Source organism: Pongo abelii, chromosome X, assembly GCF_028885655.2.
Source record: "Pongo abelii isolate AG06213 chromosome X, NHGRI_mPonAbe1-v2.0_pri, whole genome shotgun sequence".
In the NCBI taxonomy this organism is placed as follows: Eukaryota; Metazoa; Chordata; class Mammalia; order Primates; family Hominidae; genus Pongo; species Pongo abelii.
Genome location: NC_072008.2, coordinates 114,358,728 through 114,380,708, shown reverse-complemented (window position 1 = coordinate 114,380,708; position 21,981 = coordinate 114,358,728). Strand labels below are relative to the sequence as shown.

Genomic DNA, 21,981 nt, shown 5'->3' with positions numbered 1-21,981 from the left:
GAATGCCACAAAGATACTCCTCGAGAAGAGCAACTCCAAGACACATAATTGTCAGATTCACCAAAGTTGAAATGAAGGAAAAAATGCTAAGAGCAGCCAGAGAGAAAGGTCGGGTTACCCACAAAGGGAAGCCCATCAGACTAACAGTGGATCTCTTGGCAGAAACTCTACAAGCCAGAAGAGAGTGGGGGCTAATATTCAACATTCTTAAAGAAAAGAATTTTCAACCCAGAATTTCATATCTAGCCAAACTAAACTTCATAAGTGAAGGAGAAATAAAATCCTTTACAGACAAGCAAATGCTGAGAGATTTTGTCACCACCAGGCCTGCCCTAAAAGAGCTCCTGAAGGAAGCACTAAACATGGAAAGGAAAAACCGGTACCAGCCACTGCAAAAACATGCCAAATTGTAAAGACCATTGATGCTAGGAAGAAACTGCATCAACTAATGAGCAAAATAACCAGCCAACATCATGACAGGATCAAATTCACACATAACAATATTAACCTTAAATGTAAATGGGCTAAATGTTCCAATTAAAAGACCCAGACTGGCAAATTGGATAAAGAGTCAAGACCCATCAGGGTGCTGTATTCAGGAAACCCATCTCATGTGCAGAGACATACATAGGCTCAAAATAAAGGGATGGAAGAAGATCTTCCAAGCAAATGGAAAACAAAAAAAGGCAGGGGTTGCAATCCTAGTCTCTGATAAAACAGACTTTAAACCAACAAAGATCAAAAGAGACAAAGAAGGCCATTACATAATGGTAAAGAGATCAATTCAACAAGAAGAGCTAACTATGTTAAATATATATGAACCCAATACAGGAGCACCCAGATTCATAAAGCAAGTCCTTAGAGACCTACAAAGAGACTTAGACTCCCACACAATAATAATGGGAGACTTTAACTCCCCACTGTCAACATTAGACAAATCAACGAGACAGAAAGTTAACAAGGATATCCAGGAATTGAACTCAGCTCTGCACCAAGCAGACCTAACAGACATCTACAGAACTCTCCACCCCAAATCAACAGAATATACACTCTTCTCAGCAACACACCGCACTTACTCCAAAATTGACCACATAGTTGGAATTAAAGCACCCCTCAGCAAATGTAAAAGAAAAGAAATTATAACAAACTGTCTCTCAGACCACAATGCAATCAAACTAGAACTCAGGATTAAGAAACTCACTCAAATGTCCAACAATGATAGACTGGATTAAGAAAATGTGGCACATATACACCATGGAATACTATGCAGCCATAAAAAATGATGAGTTCATGTCCTTTGTAGGGACATGGATGAAACTGGAAACCATCATTCTCAGTAAACTATCGCAAGAACAAAAAACCAAACACCGCATATTCTCACTCATAGGTGGGAATTGAACAATGAGAACACATGGACACAGGAAGGGGAACATCACACTTCGGGGACTGTTGTGGGGTGGGGGGAGGGGGGAGGGATAGCATTGGGAGATATACCTAATGCTAGATGATGAGTTAGTGGGTGCAGCGCACCAGCATGGCACATGTATACATATGTAACTTACCTGCACATTGCGCACATGTACCATAAAACCTAAAGTATAATAATAATAATAATAATAATAATAAAAACATGACATTTTAATTTGAAAAAAAAAAAGAAACTCACTCAAAACCGCTCAACTACATGGAAACTGAACAACCTGCTCCTGAATGACTACTGGGTACATAACGAAATGAAGGCAGAAATAAAGATGTTCTTTGAAACCAACGAGAACAAAGACACAATATACCAGAATCTCTGGGACATACTTAAAGCAGTGTGTAGAGGGAAACTTACAGCAATAAATGCCCACAAGAGAAAACAGGAAAGATCTAAAATTGACACCCTAACATCACAATTAGAAGAACTAGAAAAGCAAGAGCAAACACATTCAAAAGCTAGCAGAAGGCAAGAAATAACTAAGATCAGGGCAGAACTGAAAGAGACAGAGACACAAAAACCCCTCAAAAAATCAATGAATCCAGGAGGTGGTTTTTTGGAAAGACCAATAAAATTGATAGACCACTAGCAAGACTAATAAAGAAGAAAAGAGAGAAGAATCAAATAGATGCAATAAAAAATGATAAAGGGGATATCGCCACCGATCCCACAGAAATACAAACTACCATCAGAAAATACTATAAACACCTCTACGCAAAAAAAACTAGAAAATCTAGAAGAACTGGATAAATTCCTCAACACATACACTCTCCCAAGACTAAACCAGGAAGAAGTTGAATCTCTGAATAGACCAATAACAGGCTCTCAAATTGAGGCAATAATTAATAGTCTACCAACCAAAAAAAGTCCAGGACCAGATGGATTCACAGCCGAATTCTACCAGAGGTACAAGGAGGAGCTGGTACCATTCCTTCTGAAACTATTCCAATCAATAGAAAAAGAGGGAATCCTCCCTAACTCATTTTATGAGGCCAGCATCATCCTGATACCAAAGCCTGGCAGAGACACAACAAAAAAGAGAATTTTAGACCAATATCCTTGATGAACATCGATGCAAAAATCCTCAATAAAATACTGGCAAACCGAATCCAACAGCACATCAAAAACCTTATCCACCATGATCAAGTGGGCTTCATCCCTGGGATGCAAGGCTGGTTCAACATACGCAAATCAATAAGTGTAATCCAGCATATAAATAGAACCAAAGACAAAAACCACATGATTATCTCAATAGATGCAGAAAAGGCCTTTGACAAAATTCAACAGCCTTTCAGGCTAAAAACTCTCAATAAATTAGGTATTGATGGGACAGATCTCAAAATAATAAGAGCTATTTATGACAAACCCACAGCCAATATCATACTGAATGGGCAAAAACTGGAAGCATTCCCTTTGAAAACTGGCACAAGACAGGGATGCCCTCTTTCACCACTCCTATTCAACATAGTGTTGGACGTTCTGGCCAGGGCAATCAGGCAGGAGAAAGAAATAAAGGGTATTCAATTAGGAAAAGAGGAAGTCAAGTTGTCCCTGTTTGCAGATGACATGATTGTATATCTAGAAAACCCCATTGTCTCAGCCTAAAATCTCCTTAAGCTGATAAGCAACTTCAGCAAAGTCTCAGGATACAAAATCAATGTGCAAAAATCACAAGCCTTCTTATACACCAGTAACAGACAAACAGAGAGCCAAATCATGAGTGAACTCCCATTCACAATTGCTTTGAAGAGAATAAAACACCTAGGAATCCAACTTACAAGGGATGTGAAGGACCTCTTCAAGGAGAACTACAAACCACTGCTCAACGAAATAAAAGAGGATACAAACAAATGGAAGAACATTCCATGCTCATGGATAGGAAGAATCAATATTGTGAAAATGGCCATACTGCCCAAGGTAATTTATAGATTCAGTGCCATCCCCATCAATCTACCAATGACTTTCTTCACAGAATTGGAAAAAACTACTTTAAAGTTCATATGGAACCAAAAAAGAGCCCGCATTGCCAAGTCAATCCTAAGCCAAAAGAACAAAGCTGGAGGCATCATGCTACCTGACTTCAAACTATACTACAAGCCTACAGTAACCAAAACAGCATGGTACTGGTACCAAAACAGAGATATAGACCAATGGAACAGAACAGAGCCCTCAGAAATAATACCACACATCTACCACTGTCTGATCTTTCACAAATCTGACAAAAACAAGCAATGGGGAAAGGATTCCCTATTTAATAAATGGTGCTGGGAAAACTGGCTAGCCACATGTAGAAAGCTGAAACTGGATCCCTTCCTTACTCCTTATACAAAAATTAATTCAAAATGGATTAAAGACTTAAATGTTAGACCTAAAAGCATAAAAACCCTGTAAGAAAACCTAGGCAATACCATTCAGGACATAGGCATTGGCAAGGACTTCATGTCTAAAACACCAAAAGCAATGGCAACAAAAGCCAAAATAGACAAATGGGATCTCATTAAACTAAAGAGCTTCTGCACAGCAAAAGAAACCACCATCAGAGTGAACAGGCAACCTACAGAATGGGAGAAAATTTTTGCAATCTACTCATCTGACAAAGGGCTAATATCCAGAATCTACAAAGAACTCAAACATATTTACAAGAAAAAAACAAACAACCCCATCAACAGGTGGGCGAAGGATATGAACAGACACTTCTCAAAGAAGACATTTATGCAGCCAAAAGACACATGAAAAAATGCTCATCATCACTGGCCATCAGAGAAATGCAAATCAAAACCACAATGAGATACCATCTCACACCAGTTAGAATGGTGATCATTAAAAAGTCAGGAAACAACAGGTGCTGGAGAGGATGTGGAGAAATAGGAACACTTTTACACTGTTGGTGGGACTGTAAACTGGTTCAACCATTGTGGAAGACAGTGTGGCGATTCCTCAGGGATCTAGAACTAGAAATATCATTTGACCCAGCCATCCCATTACTGGGTATATACCCAAAGGTTTATAAATCATGCTGCTATAAAGACATATGTACATGTATATTTATTGCAGCACTATTCACAATAGCAAATGTCCAACAATGATAGACTGGATTAAGAAAATGTGGCACATATACACCATGGAATACTAGGCAGCCACAAAAAATGATGAGTTCTTGTCCTTTGTAGGGACATGGATGAAGCTGGAAACCATCATTCTCAGCAAACTATCACAAGGACAAAAAACCAAACACTGCATGTTCTCACTCATAGGTGGGAATTGAACAATGAGAACACTTGGACACAGGAAGGGAGACATCACACACCGGGGCCTGTTGTGGGGTGGGGGGTGGGGGGAGGGATAGCATTAGGAGATATACCTAATGTAAATGACAAGTTAATGGGTGCAGCACACCAACATGGCACATGTATACATATGTAATAAGCCTGCATATTGTTCACATGTACCCTAGAACTTAAAGTATAATAAAAAAATAATAATTAAATAAAATACAGTTTCCATTACTCTGTTGTGATTCCTTATTTGGTCACACATCATGAGGAGATTTTCCTTTTCTATTTTCTGCTTTAAGTCATAGTCTACAAATTCCAACATCTGTGTTAGTTCAGGGTTGGTTTTCATTGATTGGTCTTTTTCTTGACTGTAGATCACTTTTACTTGGTAAGTTTTAATTGCATACTGGACATTGTAGGTAATATGGAAAGATTCTGGATTCTCTTAACTTCCTCTGAAGAGTATTGATTAAACTTCTATTTTAAGAAATAGTATAGTTAACTCAGCTGAACTTGAACTTAAAACTCCATTCTCCTTTCAACGGACAATGGTTAAATCTATTCTCAGTTATTGCAGACTTCCAGCTGTTCCTTTTTGCTGGGTTGTATAAACCTTCCTCTATAGCTATAAACTTCAGGATTCAAGCAAGAATTTGGATGGAATCTATAAGCAATTTTTTGAGCTCTTTCCAATGTGTTTCCCTACATTCCAGTATATCCCCCTTCACTTTTCAGCCATTCTGGCATCCTCAACTCTGTCTGCTGACTCAAGCCAGTAAGACCATGGGTTTTTGTCTGGGTTTTAGCCTTCCTTTGCCATGCAGACGAAGAGCTGTACTCAGGGGAAAAGCCATATAAATGCAAATATGCCCAGTGTATTTCTTTTCTTTCATGTGTGAAGTCCTCTCCTCTTTTTCCTTTGGTTATTTTCTTGTACTATCAAGTAGCTGTTATATTTTGTCCAGAGTATTCCATTCTTATCTCAAGAAAAGTTAATCTGATAAACATCACTCTACTATTATATGAAGTTAATCCCTCTTGGTATTTTCACCACTACAGAAAGCACCCTTACTGCCAAACTACTCCCATCAAACTAATGTTACTCAAATAAGTGTTCTGCAGAAGACTATCCAATTAATATTAATAGCTGCTCTGTTAGGGGGAAAGTCTATAACATGGTCAAACAGGGCTTGGAAATGTAGCATTACAAAACAAACAAATAGGTTTCTTTGCTCCAGAACTTTTTAGAATGTCTAGTATGTTAACGTACCTTCTATACCTCTAAGTAGATTATGCCCTAGACATACTGTCCTAAACTGCTTCATATATAATTAGCAGCATTCACTCATTCATTCAAAAATATTGAGCCCCAAAGAGTGGAGACAAGAGTATGATCCCATCGCCTAGTATAACTCTCTTTAGGCTATAATTCGCTATCTCTTTTTTTATTTGATAATATTAATGTCATTCACTGACAGTGGTTAGGCTTATGCTATATAATCTTCACCAATACTTACTTTGTAATCATAATATCTGTACAATAGGAGATGTTGCTGTGGAAAAAGTAAGATAGAAATAAACATTCAGCTGGGCATGGTGGCTCATGCCTGGAATCCCCTGCCAAGGTGGGCAGATCACTTGAGGCCAGGAGTTTGAGACCAGCCTAGCCAACATGGCGAAACCCCATCTCTACTAAAAATACAAAAATAAGCCAGGCATGGTGCAGCATGCCTGCAATCCCAGCTACTTGGGAGGCTGAGGCATGAGAACTGCTTGAACCCAGGAGGCGGAGGTTGCAGTGAGCTTTGATTGTGACACTGCACTCCAGCCTGGGTGACAGAGCAAGACCGTGTCTCAAAAACAAAAACAAAAAAAAACAAAAAAAAAGACGTTCATCTATTATTAACCTGCATAGACTAGATAAAAATACATGATATTGCCTGGTATCTGGCAGAGATTAGTAGCTTGATAAATGTTTAGTTTCCTTCTTAAGTGTTTTTCCCCTGTCTTTGCCTATTAAGTAAGTCAGCGCCTTCAACAAGACCAATCAGAGTTTGGCAGATTATAGCTCTCAGGCCAAATGCAGATATTAAAGGACCCCAACACTTACCCAAAGGTAGCCATTGAGCTAGGGTTTCTGCACTATAGTCCCTTCTGTGGTCGCCAGAAATATGTTACAGGAAAGGGGTCCTGATCCAGACCCCAAGAGGCTCATGTTCTATGATCCAAGAGCTAAGAATATTTTTAAGTCACTTTTAAAGGTCTATTTATATAAATAAGTTAAGAATATATGACAGAAACTGATGTGTCCCATAAATCCTAAAATGTTTGCTATATGGCCTTTTACAGAAAATCTTTGCTGACCTTAAGATATAATCTACTCCTTATAAGCTCTTTAAAATAAGCAGTACAATAGGATTCATTTCACTTACTTAAGTACTGAGATAGAAGCCCTGTTTCTTAAAAAAATATTTATTAAAAACATTAGTTTACGGGCTTTACTAAATTTTCAAATGCCAATCTAAGACCTCACCTTTTCCCCTTTTATGCCACTGCAGTCACACTTTGATCCTGGAGAACACCCATAGCAAGCCTATAAGGAAGAGAAAGAGGGAAAAAAATAATTAAATATGAACCCAAAAATCAGACTCTGACTTACAGCTCAACTGAAATCAACAATCCAAACTTGAAAGATAAATACCAGAAAAATATCTGAAAAGATATATGAAATTGCAAATAACAGTTACCTCTCAGAAAGCTTGCACCATTTATTATATACACTTCTGTCTGAACTTTTCAAAATGAGCAAACATAACTTTTATAATTTTAAAGTGAAAAATATCATTTTACAAGACATTAAAAATGAGACATCTCTCAATAAAGGCTAAGATGGAAAGCTACACCATCTTCTACTTACAACAACAAAAACCCCTGCACATATATTCACATATAAAGTACAGAAATACATTCCAAAGTTAATTATTCTTACATTAACAGCCATTTGGGGTTATCACTACCCTTTACCTCTTCATTAATGCATGAGTGTTGATAGCATGCACAATCTAAAATATGTTAAAAATGGAAAAGAAATTCATACAACTTCCCTATAATATGATTTGCCACATGTCCAAACTCTCAGGAACTCTCCTTTTTTTTCTTCTAACATTGCTTGTAAAAAATTACCTCTCACTCTGTATTAGCAATGACCTTGGCAACTAGACAACAATGCCTACCACTTCAAGTCACTTGTTTCTCTCCATTCATGAGCAATCATGGAGCATAAAATATATAACACTATCTTTTACCACCTTCCTTTCTTTTCTTTGCTCCTACTCCTTCATCACTAATAATAGCTCAGTCTCTAACAGCTTTACCATAAATGCTGCTCCCACAGTCTAGATGTTCTAAACAGGCATTCAATCATATTAGGAATTGAGGTCCTCAAGCCAGAAAAATATCCTCCTCTAAAATAGAAAACCTATAGAGGAAAAGAATACAGTATGTGACTTCTGCCATTCAGTACTATCCTTTACTCTTAGAAAATGAACCGCTTAGAAAAACAAGTTAGTTTAATATACATGGATAGCTCAGTGTTTATTTAGGAGGTGGCATTCTTTTCATCAGATAGATATCAGACTGAGTTACTGAAACCTTCATGTGACATAAATACCAAATAATGCCCATCAACCTTGAGAGCCTTTGATATAAAATACCTTAGCCTGCTGCTCAACATTCCATGATTTCCTTTACTCTAGTCACTACCAAAGTACCCTTCTCAGCCCTTTTGAAAGTACTGACCTTATCCTTCTGGTCAGAACTCCTAACTAACTCAGCTGCAACTAGAAGTCACCTTCATGCTGAAACCTCTTTTCCTGATTATAAAAGCAAACTACAATGGCTTGATGTTGGAGTAATCTCTCACTCACACTACAAGAGGCTGCTCCAGTGAAAGCTGTGCTCCTGACACTTCAAACAGAAAGTCTGTTATGCCACTATTATTTATTATTCATAGATGTTTGGGGGTTATATACTGATTTTAGTATTTTACACTAACTACACTACAGATTAAATAGGCTTATTCAGACTTACTCTTTCATCAAACATGAATTTAATAGTACTAGAGGCCAGAAAAATTGTTAGTCACTAGACTTCTAAGATGAGTAACACACAGCTCCCTCCAACATGTGTAACTAATTCAAGAAATACTTATTGATCACCTGTTATGTGACAGCCACTATGTTATGTTAGGTGCAGGTAGAAGTACAAAGTACATCATTGCTCTCTAATGGGAAGGATGAACCCATCTACAAAAAATTATATTACAATGTGCAGGAAACAGAGGTTAATTAAAAATATATAATACTTTTGTGCAAACATTTATGTTCCAGACTATGGATTTTATAAAATTTAGGAGATACCGTTTCACAAGAAGATACTGATTCACAAGTTCACAAGACAGTAACTGTCAACAGTCGTAGTCCCTGAATTAAATTGTGCATATTGTCAACACTCATGCATTAATGGAGAGGTAAAGAGTAGTGATAACCCCAAATGGCTGTTAATGTAAGAATAATTAACATCTGACACTGAAATGCATGTCTGAACTTTATATGTGAATATATGTGCACAGGTTTTTGTTGTTGCAAGTAGAAGACAGTATAGCTTTCCATCTTCAGCCTTTATTGAGAGATCTTCTTCTTTTAAATACAAATTAAGCTCCTAAAAATAATGCAAAGCAATAGCCTGACAGGATTTCATTGATATGAACAAGTTTCTATGTGACCTTTCTTTATAATTGCATTTTGACTTCTCAGTATCCAACAATAGTCCCTAACTCCTAATATAATTTATAAACAAGCAAAACCTTAAATACTCCCGCATGTCATTTTACAAGTAATTTTGCATAATTTTTTGCAATTTTTTATTAACATGTAGCTTTACTTTAGAGAGAACACAGACTAAAACAGTTGTGAATTATAGATAAATGTGTTTAAATTCAATTTAAAATTTTAATTTATATTCTATTTATTCCACCTAGGTTATGAGAATGACTCTGGTACTTATAGGTTAAAACAAAACAGGCAATTGTAATACGCACACCAACCACTAGATGCCACTTTCTATACAGTTATAACAGTGGCGCCCACAAGGAGATAGCCCCAGTTTGACATCTGGTTAATGGAACAATTTGTTTTTTTACCAACATCTATTAATATTGATTAGGTGTCTAATAAACACAAGCACAACAATAGTTCTATGAGTTGTACAAAAGTAGATGTAGGTGCTGCCTTTAAGGAACTTCCAATCTAGGTTTTTTGTTTTTTTAAGTAACTAGGTATTTTATTTTTTAAGTAACTGGGTATTTTCAGGACATATGAAAAGAATATCAAAATACAACGGAATAATGATACAGCGGTATATCATAAGTCTAGTTCAGAAGTTGAATCATTTGACCATGGACAAATCATTTCCATACTCTTGGGCTGTTTTCTCATTTGTAAAATGGCATACATAGACAATATGATCTCCTTAGGTAGCTTCCAGATTTCCCTCTCTGTGATTCTGTAGGATTTGCCAGGTAAAAATGAGTGGTATAGACAATAATTTCTATCAAAGTTAAGAAAAACAGTTCCCTTGAGCCTGAAAGTATTGACAAAGGTTCTGTGAAGAAAGTGAATACCTGGACTTCATCTTGGAAGGACAGACAGAAAGCTACCTTGAGGAAAAATTGCCTTGCTAAGCATGATTAAAACATAAAATTGATTGGGGCAAAGAAGTAAAATGAACATTAAGTATCTCAGTCTAAAAGGCTAAGTTTGTATGAAAAAAACTGATTCTTCAAAATCACTGAAGATGAAAGAAGCAAGAAAATGATGAAACTACAGTAATATTTTAAATTTTTATTGTGGGAGAAAGTAATAAATGAGTAAGGAAAGTTTTGTATTATCACACAGTAAAACACATCACAACACTACAATAATTAAAATAGTATGGTATTCAGTTAACAAAAATAGGAAGACCAGAAACAGATTTACACATGCACATGCACACACACGCACACACACAAACTACGATATGATAAAAGTTGACATGTAAAATAGATGTGAAAACAATGAATTTTTCAACATATGGTGCTAGAATAAATATAAAAAATAATAAATTTAGATCTCATGCTACTACAATTAAAACAGCAGATATTAGACTTAAAAGTACAAATAAAAACAAATTCTGTATGAATTAGGGTCACCTAAAGAACCTCACAAAAATTCACATACCAGCAACCCATCCTAAAGATTCTTCCAGTAAGCCTGAAGTTGAATAGCAGAATCTGAAATTTTAATAAACATCTCTAAGTAATTTTGATTCAGGTGTTCAAGGAGACACATACTACAAAATAATGGCAGAGAGAAATAAGAAATATTCCAGTAAGGTGGCTAGTTAGGTATCCAGACTGAAATGCTTACTTAAAAAAAAATGCTTGGAAAAAAGTAAAAACTTCTTCCTAAAAGCATCAAAGGGAAGCACAGTAGGATTTATCAAACCAAAATCTAGGGAAAACCAAAAAATGAACTGACCAATGAAACTACTTTTTCCTGGAGGACATTTGCCAAACTTGGATAATTTTCGGGTTTTGTTTTATAATTTCTTTTACTGTAAGGGTGTACCACGCATAAATGTACCTCACAATCCCACACCCAGGGAGGTGGAAGAAAAGATCTCTTGGTGCTTAGCAGAGAAGTACAGGAAAAAAAACCCTTAAAAAACTCACCACAAACTGGCCAGATTTGCAATCCAAATTAGCATTACCTGAGTGGACTCTGACTGCATTGACCTTCTAGAGGCTGGGCAAAAATACATACAAACTCTACGTAGAAAAAACATGCCTTCACAGTAAACTTCAAATAATTCTAATGCATCATGTTTTAAAGGAAGATGAGATTTCCTAATTAAAAACCATTAAGCATACAAGAAAAAAAAACATAAGCAAAAACCAAAAGAAACATATGACAACAGAAAGTACTCACTAAATATTTCAGACATTGGAATTATCAGATAAAAAATATATACTAACTATCTTTACAATTATAAAAGAATTTTTCTAACTTAAAAATAATAAAGGGAGCCAGCCAGCAATTGTATGAAAATGACATAGCTCAATTGAAATAAAATACAAATTCTAGAAGTAAAAGCTATAGTAATTGAAATTTAAAACTCAATGGATGGGCTTCACAACAGACTAGATAGAGCTGAAGAGAGACAGAATAAAGATAAAAGACTTAGTAAAGCTAAAAATAAATTATATATAATGTGGCATAGAGATAAAACATGGAAACTGTGAAATAATCATTAAGAGACATGGAAGAAAGAGTGAGGAAGAATAACATAAAGGAAATTGGGATTCTAGAAGAGGTGAGAGAGGGAATAAAGACAATACTAAAGAGACAATGGCTAAGATTTCTCAAGAAAAATCTACAGATATTTGTGATTCAAGAAACAAAACAGATCGAATGGCATAAAAATAAAACCTGAAACTAGGTGCAGCAGAACATAACTGCATAACATAAAAGTAAAGGAAAGGCCTTAAAAGCATCAAAAAAGACAAGACAGACCGCCTTCAAGAGAGTGAAAATTAACTTACAGATTAGTTCTCAGAAGCAATAATCAAAGCCAGAAGACCACGGAATGACATCTTTAATATGCTAAGAACCCAGTTCTCTTCATCCTCTCCCTCCTTGCCACTTACCCTTCCCAGTCTCTGTTCTCTGTCTTTCCACTCTCTACCTCTATATGGTCAATTTTTTAGCTCCCACATACAAGTGAGAACATGCAATATTTGTCTATCTGTGGCTGGCTTATTTCACTTAAGAGAATGACATCGAGTTCCATCCATGTTGCTGCAAATGACATGTTTTCACTAGTTTTTATGGCAAAGTAGTATTCCATTCTGTATATGTACCACATTTTCTTTATCCATTCACCTGTTGATAAACACTTAGGTTAATTGCATATCTTTGTGATTATGAATACTGCTGCAGTAAACAGGCAAGTGTAGGTATTTCTTTGATATATTGATTTCTTTACCTTTGGATAGATACCCAGTAGTGGAATTGCTGGGTTGTATGGTGATTCTATGTTTAGTTTTTTTTTCTTTCTTTCTCTTTCTCTCTCTCTTCCTCTTTCTCTCTTTCTTTCTTTCTTTCTTTTAAATCTCCATACAGTTTTCTGGTGGCTGTACTAGATTATGTTCACAAAGCATATAAGAGTTCCCTTATTTTTTTTATCCTTGCCAACATCCGTTGTTTTTTGTCTTTTTATTAATAGCCATTTTGACTGGGATAAGATGATATCTCATTGTGATTTTCATCTGCATTTCTCTGATGATTAGCGATGTTGAGCATTTTACATATACCATTTGTATGTCTTTTTTTTTGAGAAATGTCTATTCAGGTCCTTTGCTTACTTTAAACAGGATTAATTGGAGTTTTATTTTGTTTTGTTTGTTTGTTTTTTCCTGTTGAGTTTTTGAGTTCCTTTTGTATTCTCAATATTAGTCCCCTGTCAGATAAATACTTTGCAAAAATTGTCTCCCATTCAACAAGTTGTTCATTCCCTCTGTTGATTGCTTCGTTTGCTATTCAGAAGCTTTTTATTTAATATAGCCCCATTTGTCTATTTTTGTTTTTGTTGCCTGTGCTTTTGAGGTCTTAGTCAAATTCTTTGCCTAGACCAATGTCCAGGAGAGTTCTCCCCTGGAATTTCTTCTAGTAGTTTTATATTTTCAGGTCTTATATTTACATAAAATTTTAGCTTGTTGAATTGCTTAAGTTCCTTGTAGATTCCGGATATTAGACCTTTGTTGGATGCACAGTTCACGAATATTTTCTCCCATTCTGTAGTTTGTCTGTTTACTCTGTTGATAGTTTCTTTTCCTGTGCAAAAGAAGATTTAAGTCTTTAATCCACCCTGAGTTAATTTTTGTATATGGTGAGAAATACGGGTCCAGTTTCATTCTTCTACATGTGGCTATCCAATTTTTCCAGCACCATTTAATGAAGAGGATTACCTTTCCCCAGTGTACGTTCTTGTCAGCTTTGTTGAAGATCAATTGGCTATGAAGATGTGGCTTTATTTCTGGGTTCTCTATTCTGTTCCATTGGTCTATGTTTTCATAACAATATAATGCAGTTTGGGTTACTACAGCCTTGTAATATATTTTGAAGTCAGGTAATGTGATGCCTCCAGCTTTGTTTTTAGGTCAGGGTTGCATTGGCTATTCAGGCTCTTTTTTGGTTTCATATACATTTTAGGATCTTTTTTCTAATTCTGTGAAAAAATGGCATTGGCATTTTGATAGCGATTATGTTGAATGTATAGATTCCTTTGGGCAATATGATCACTTTAACAATATTAATTCTTCTGATCCATGGGTATAAAATATTTTCCCATTTGTTTGTGTCATCTGCATTTCTTTCAACAGTGTTTTGTAGGTTTCCTTGTAGAATCTATCCTCCTTGGTTAAATTTATTCCTATGTATTTTACTTATTTTACCTAATGTAAATGGAATTGCTTTCTTTCTTTCTTTCCTGGTTAGATCATTATTGGTGTATAGAAAGGCTACTGATTCTTGTACATTGATTTTGTATCCTGCAACTTAGATAGATATATCAGTAAAGAGGGGCAATTTGACTGCTTTTTTTCCCATTTGGATGCTTTTTTTATTTTTCACTTGCTTGATTGCTCTTACTAGGACCTCCAGTACTATGTTGAATAGGAGTGGTGAAAGTCAACATCCTTGTCTTGTTGCAGTTTTTAGAGGAAAGGATTTCAGCTTTTCTTCATTTAATATGATGTTTGCAGTGGATTTGAAGTATATGGCCTTTATTATGTTAAGATATGTTCCTTCTATGCCTAGTTTGTTGAGAGTTTCAATCACGAAGGGATGTTAAATTTTATCAAATGCCTTTTCTGCATCTATTGAGATGATCATATTGTTTTGTCCTTCAATCCGTTGATGTAATGTATCACATTTATTGATTTGCAAAGGTTGTGCCTTCCTTGCTATAAATCCCAATGGACCATGCGTACTCTATTTTTTGACGTACTGTTGAATTTGATTTGCTAGTATTTTTTAAACTGTTTTTCAATCAATCTTCACCAGGGATATTTGCCAGCAGTTTTCTTGTTTGGTTGAGTCCTTGTCTGATTTTCATATCAGGGTGATGCTGGCCTCCAGGAATGAATTAGGGAGAATTTCCTACCCTTGGATTTTCTGGAATAGCTTCAGGAGGATTGATATTATTTCTGTCTTGTATGATTGTTAGAATTTGGCTGTGTATCCATCTGGTCCTGGGCTTTTCTTCGTAGGGAGAATTTTTATTACTGATTCAATCTCACTACTCATTACTGGCCTGTTCAGGTTTTCTATTTCTTCCTGATTCAATCTTGGTAAGTAGTATATTTCCAGGAATTTATCCATTTCTTCTAGGATTTCCAGTGTGTCAGTGTATAGTTGTCCATAATAATCTCTGATGATCTTGTGTATTTTTGTGATATCAATTGTAATGTCTTTTTTTCATTTCTGATTTTATTTGGGTCTTTTCTTGGTTAGACTAGCTAGCAGTTTACAAATTTTGTGTATCTTTTCAACGAAGCAGTTTTACATTTTGTTGATCCCTTATGTTTGCTTTTGTAGTCTCTGTTTAGTTCTGCTCTGATCTTTGCTATTTTTTTTTCTTCTGCTAACTTTCGATTTGGTTTGTTCTTGCTTTTCTAGTTCCTTGAGGTGCATTGCTAGATTGTTAAATTTTTATTTTTCTACGTTTTTAATGTAGGCATTTATTGCTCAAAACTTCTCTCATAGCACTATTTTTGCTGAATATGTATGTTGTGTTTACATTTTCACTTCAATAAATTTTTAAATTTCCATCGTAATTTCTTCATTGACCCAGTGGTAACTCAGGAGCACGTTATTTAATTTCCATGTATTTTCAGAGTTTCCAATCTTCCTCTTTGTATTGATTTCTAGTTTTATTCCAAAGTGGTCTGAAAAGAAAACTGATATTATTTCAATATTTAAAATTTGTTGAGACTTATATTGTGGCCTAACACATGATCTATCCTGGAGAATGGTCCATGTATAACTACAGGATGTATATCCTGCAGTTGTTGGGTAGGATGTTTTGTAAATGTCTGTTAGGTTTATTGGGTCTAAAGCCCTATTTATATCCAATGTTTCTTTGTTGATTTTCTGTCTAGATGATGTGTCTAAATGCTGAGAGTGGAGTGTTGAAACCCCCACTTTGATTGTATTGTCATCTATTTCTCTCTTTAGAATATTTGCTTTATGAACCTGGATGCTACAGTATGGGGTGCATATATATTTGGAGTTGTTGTATCTTCTTGCTAGATTGTTCCATTTATCATTATATAATGACCTTCTCTGCCTTTTTTTTTTTAACTGCTCTTGACTTAAACTCTCTTTTATCTGATATAGGTATAGCTATTCCTGCTTACTACTATTTCCCATTTGTATGGAATATCTTTTTCCATCCCTTTACTTTCAGTCTATATGTGTCTTTACTGTTAGGGTGAGTTTCTTATACGTAGCATATAGTTGCATCATGTTTTTTTAAAAATTCATTCAGCCATTTAATATATTTTAAGTGGAAAATATAATCCATTTACATTCAAGGTTATTATTAATATGTGAAGCTCTGTTTCTGTAATTTTGTTAATGGTTTTCTGGTTGTTTTATATATTCTTTGTTTATTTCTTTTTCTCTTTTTAATTGTTTTTGAGGTTTGGTAGATTGCTATAGTGTTACCACTTCAGTCCTTTCTTTTCCTTCTTTGATTGACTGGTTTATCTGTGAGTTTTATACTTTCATGTTCTTTCATGATCTTAAATATTGTCCTTTTGCTTCCAGGTTTAGGACTCACTTGAGCATTTCCTGTAGGGTCAGCCTAATCATAAAGAATTCCCTCAGCATTTGCTTATCTGTGAAAGATTTTTTATTTCTTCTTCATTGATGAAGGATAATTTTGAGGGATGTAGTATTCTTGGCTGGCAATTTTTTTCTTTCAGCACTTTGAATATATTTATCCCCATTCTCTTCTGGCCTGTAAGGTTTCTGCTGAGCAATCCACTGTTAATTTGATAGGGTTTCATTTAGAAGTGACTAGACACTTTTCTCTTACTGTTTTCAGGATTTGCTCTTTATATTTGACTTTAGACATTCTGACTATAATGTGCCATGGAGAAGATTTCTTTGCATTATATCTACCTAGGGATCACTGAGCCTCCTGTATCTGATTATGTAAATCTCTCACTAGACTTGGGAAGTTTTCACCTATTCTTTAAATAGGTTTTCTAATCCTTTCTTTGTCTCTTCATCCTCGGGGCTAACAAAAATTTTTAAGATTTGATCAATTTATGTTGTCCCAAATGACACAAAGCTTTGCTCATTCTTTTTAAAATTCTTCTTTCTTTATTCCTACCTGACTGGTTTATTTAAAAAGCACTGACTTCAAGTTTTGAGATTCTTTATTCCACCTAATCTATTTGGTTCTTTTTAAAAATACTTATCTCTTTAGTAATATTGTTCATTCTTATCCTTAACTGTGTTTTGATTTCTTTGTATTGTTTTTCGGAATTATCTTATATCTCACCCAGCTTCTTTAAAATCAATATTTTGAATTCTTTCTCTGGAATTTCAAAAGTGTCTTTTTGATTAAGATCTATTGTTGTAGAATTATTGTGTTCCTTTGCAAGTGTCATATTTCCTTGCTTTTTCATATTTCTTGTGTCCTTGTGTTGGTAACTGTGCATCTGGTGTAACAGTCATTTCTTCCTATTTTTGAATTTAGTTTCATAGGGAAGGATATTTTTCTGAAGATGTATCTAAGATATTGGCTATGTATGGTACTTTGACTTTGATTCTGTTCATAGTACTGTAGTCTCTGTGTGATTTCTTTGGCTGTAAACAGCATTAGTGGTGTTTATGGTTTCCTTGGTGTTTTAGGGTATGGTTATTAGTGAAGGCTGCGGTGAAGTTGTGCTGGGGACTGGAACAACAGGTGAGCTAGTCTTAAGGCTGCAGTGGTGGCACCAGTGGGCTGAGCATGCATATCTTTGTGCCCTAGAGCATTTTACACTGGCACTGGTGTTGGCTATTGTCAGTGGGCCTATTCTTAGGCTTCCAGGTGTCTTGCCTGGATGCTGATAATGCCAGCAGTGGACCAGGTGGGTGAGCAGGTTCTTCAGTCCCTGGGCAGCTGGCGTGGTGTGGGTAATGGCAGTAGCAGTGGACGGACAATTGTCAGTGTGCACTGATGTTGATAGTAGCTGCAATGGGCTGGGTAGGCCCGTGTCCAGACCCATATGTGGTGCTTGCAGGCAGGTACCAGCTGAAGTGGTAATGGTTGGGAGTTTAGGCCCAACCTCAGGCCCCCAGGAGGACTTGGGCCCACAGTGGTGGATTGGGTTAGATAATCCCCAGGACCTCAGGCTATGTGTTCTCTCTCAGAGCAGAAGCTCGGCTCTGCAGCTTGTGCTCAGGACCCCAGTGGTGAGTGCAAGCACCAGCTCTGTTAGGTGGGGGTTGGGTAATATTCAGTATCCAGGTGGAGTGTTCAGGTGAGGGGTGGTAGCAGCCATGCTGAGACTCTGCCACTGGAAAAAGTGGGGCTGTCCTTGGTGGCCTCAGCTTGGGCTGGTGGGTAGGCAACATGCATCTCTTTCATACTGTGGCATTTAAAATATAGAATTAAAAGAAATACACATTGGTAATATGATGTAAGTGAGATAGGGTGAAAGAAGTTAAAGCATTCTTAAGGTCTTTGTAACTGTGTAGAAATTGTCATTTCTAGGGTAAATCTTTAAAAAAGATAAATAGAGTATTAATCCCAAAGAAATTGAGGGGCACAATACTTAATACATCCAAAAGAAGATGAAAGAGAGGCAGACAGAGAAAGTGATACCTTAAAATGCAAGACAAATAAAATAAATATATCAGTAATTACATTAAGTGTAATTAAGTATAAATCGACACAACATGGGACAAATTTGGAATAAGGTACATTATAAAAAACAACTAGCACAGACTCTTCAAAAAGTCAATGCCAGCTGGGTGTGGTGACTCATTCCTGCAATCCCAGCACTTTGGGAGGCCAAGGTGGGAGGAACACTTGAGCCTGGGAGTTCACATCCAGCCTGGGACACAAGATGAGACCCCTATCTCTACAAAAAAAATTAAACATTAACCAGGCATGGTGACATGCATCTGTAATCTTGGCTACTCGGGAGACTGAGGAGGGAGGATCACTTGAGCCTATGAGATTAAGGCTGCAGTGAGCCATGATTGTTCCACTGCACTCCAGTATGTGCAACAGAGTAAGACCCTGTCAAAAAAAAAGAAGGAAAGGAAAGGAAAAGAAAAGAAAAGAAGAAGAAGAAGGAGGAGGAGGAAGAGAAAGAAAGAAAGAAAGAAAGAAAGAAAGAAAGAAAGAAAGAAAGAAAGAAAGAAAGAAAGAAAGAAAGAAAGAGAAAGAAAGAAAAAGAAAGAAAAGAAAGAAGGAAAGAAAGGAAGAAAGAGAAAGAAAGGAGGGAGGGAGGGAGGGAGGAAAGAAAGGAGGGAGGGAAGGAAGGAAGGGAGAGTGAGAGAAAGAAAGAAAGAAAGAAGAAAGAAAGAGAAAGAAAGAAAGGAAGAAAGAAAGAGGAAAAGGAAAGGGAAAAAGTCAATGCCATGCCATGGGAGAGATGACTTTGTGAATGGCAGTGTGAGGACCTCTGTGGACCATCTCCCTAGCAAAACAATGATATGTGGTGAAATTTATGTTTTAAAAACTCAAGTATCTGGATATTGTCCCAAGAACATACAGCCAATGAAGAAACATTCAACAATATGTGTTAAATCTTGATATGTACAACAGGTATCTATGGCATTATGACCTGCTCCTTCCTTCTCCACCTCCCTTGCTCAGCTTCACAAAAGCTTCACCCAAGGTAGGTGCATCCATAAACCAGGGCTCCTTCTCCTCCCAGCTCCCAGTTAAGCACTACAGTATCTCACAGGAAGGAACAGGTCATCAGCATTTCTGATCTTCCCCTACCCTGTGTTTCCTGTTATAGAAGCTCTGTTCCAAGTGAGAGTAGCTGAGAGTTCTTAGGCTCTTGTCCTCCACACAGCCCTAACTCATAATGCAAAAGCTCTACTCCAGCCAGGCACGGCAGCCCAGGAGTATTTGATCTGATTGCCCTCACTCTAACTTGCTCATAGAACAGAAGATGATGCTGAAAGAGGCAAGCCAGGAAGATCAAAGGCTATTCTTCCTGCTTAGTGTCCTGCTAATAAAGCAGGGGTGTTACTCCAAAAGAAGGGGAACACTGTTCCCACTCCCAGCTCTGGAACAATATCAGCAATTTTGCCTAGAGTAAGAGAAGACAGTAAGAACAGAGAACTCTATAAATCTTAAGTAAACTCTAATAGGTTATAATTTACGTGGTAAGCAACAATTAAGAAAAACAAATAAAAAATACATTAAATAAAATCATTAAAGAAACTGCAATATTAAACTAGAAAATATTCACTTAATGAAAAAAAAGAAGGCAGTAAAGGAGGAACAGAAGAACAACAACAAAAAAACCATGAGATACATAGAAAACAAAAAGTGAAATTACGGACAAAAATCCAACTATATCAATAATAACATTGAATGTGCATGGATTAAACAAGCCAAACAAAAGTCAGAGATTGTCAGACTTCATAAAAAAAAATCAAGATCCAATGGCAGCTACAGAACACATTAGATTAAAACATACAAAAAGGTTGAAACTACAAGGATTGAAAAATACAGTCATGCTAACAGCAACCTTAAGGAAGCTAGAGTAGATGTACTAATAACAGATAAAATATATTCTAAAACAAAAAAATTCTAGAGATAGAGAGAGGCATTTTATCATGATAAAAGGGTCAATTCTACAGGAAGCCATGTCAATTATAAACACAGATACATCTAACAACAGAACACCAAGATACATGAAACAAAAACTGGCTGAATCGAAGTAAGAAATAGACAATTCAAAAATAGTTGAGGACTTCAGTACTCTACTTTTAATAATGAGTGGAGCAGTGAGAGACAGAAGATCAACAAGGAAATAGAGGACTTGAACAACACTATAAACCAACTGCATCTAAGACACATCTATTCAACACTCTGCCCAATAACAGTAGAATATACCTTTTTCTCAAGAATGCATAAAACATTCTCCAGGATAGATCATATGCTAGGCCATAAAACAAACATCAATAAACTTAAAAGTACTGCAATCACACAAAGCATGTTTTCCAACCACAATGAAATAAAATTAGAAATCAATAACAGAAATAAACAGGATATCAACAAGTATACAGAAAAGAAATAATTCACTTTTAATTAACCTGTAGGTCAAAGAACAAATCACAAGGTTTATTAGAAATATTTTGAGGTGAGTGAAAATAAAACCACAAAATACTAAAACATATGGGACTCATTTAAAGCAGTGATTAGAGATAAATTTGTAGCAGTAACTGCCTATATTAAAAAAGATGCCAAATCATAAACTAACATTTCAATGTAAAACATTAGAAAAAGAGAGCAAAGTAACCCTAAAACAAGTAGAAAGAAGGAAATAATAAAGATTTGAGCTGAAATTAATGAAATGAACAATAAAAAATGAATAGGGAAAATCAACAAGATCAAAAGCTGGTTCTCAGAAAAGCTCAAAAAAATTGTCAAACCACCAAGAAAAGAGAAGACTCAAATTAAAATCAGAAATAAAAGAGAGGACATTACTATCAAGATCAGAATAAAAGGGAACTTCCTCAACTTGATAAGGGCATCTACAAAAAACCCACAGCTAAAACTATACTTAATGGTAAAAGACTAAATCATTTCCCTATAAGACCAGGAACAAGACAAGAATGTCCACTCTGTCATTTCTTTTCCACATAATCCTAGAGGTTCTATGTAGGGCAATTAAACAAGGAAATTAACAATCCATATGCATTTTTTTCATTTTTAATTTTTTGTGGGTACATAGTAGGTTTATGTATTTATGGGGTATATGAGATGTTTTGATACAGGCATGCAATGTGAAATAATCACATCACAAACCATCCATATCAAAAAGAAGGAAGTAAAGCCCTATCTCTTTGCACAAGACACAGTCTTGTATACAGAAAATCC

The 21,981-nt window shown here is 36.0% G+C and overlaps 1 protein-coding gene across 7 annotated transcripts in view; it reads right to left on the bottom strand.

Annotated features, from left to right (window-relative positions):
- COL4A5 (collagen type IV alpha 5 chain) overlaps window positions 1–21,981 on the bottom strand; it is a 255,393-nt gene that overhangs the window by 155,581 nt on the left and 77,831 nt on the right. For all 7 annotated transcript variants that reach the window (XR_008518135.1, XR_008518134.2, XM_054544953.2 and 4 more), the window contains exon 3: window positions 7,289–7,348. Coding sequence is in view for 5 of the 7 variants with exons in the window: in XM_054544953.2 (XP_054400928.1) it covers window positions 7,289–7,348 (60 nt within the window). In the remaining 2 variants the exon portion in view is untranslated. The remainder of the gene's footprint in view (window positions 1–7,288; window positions 7,349–21,981) is intronic.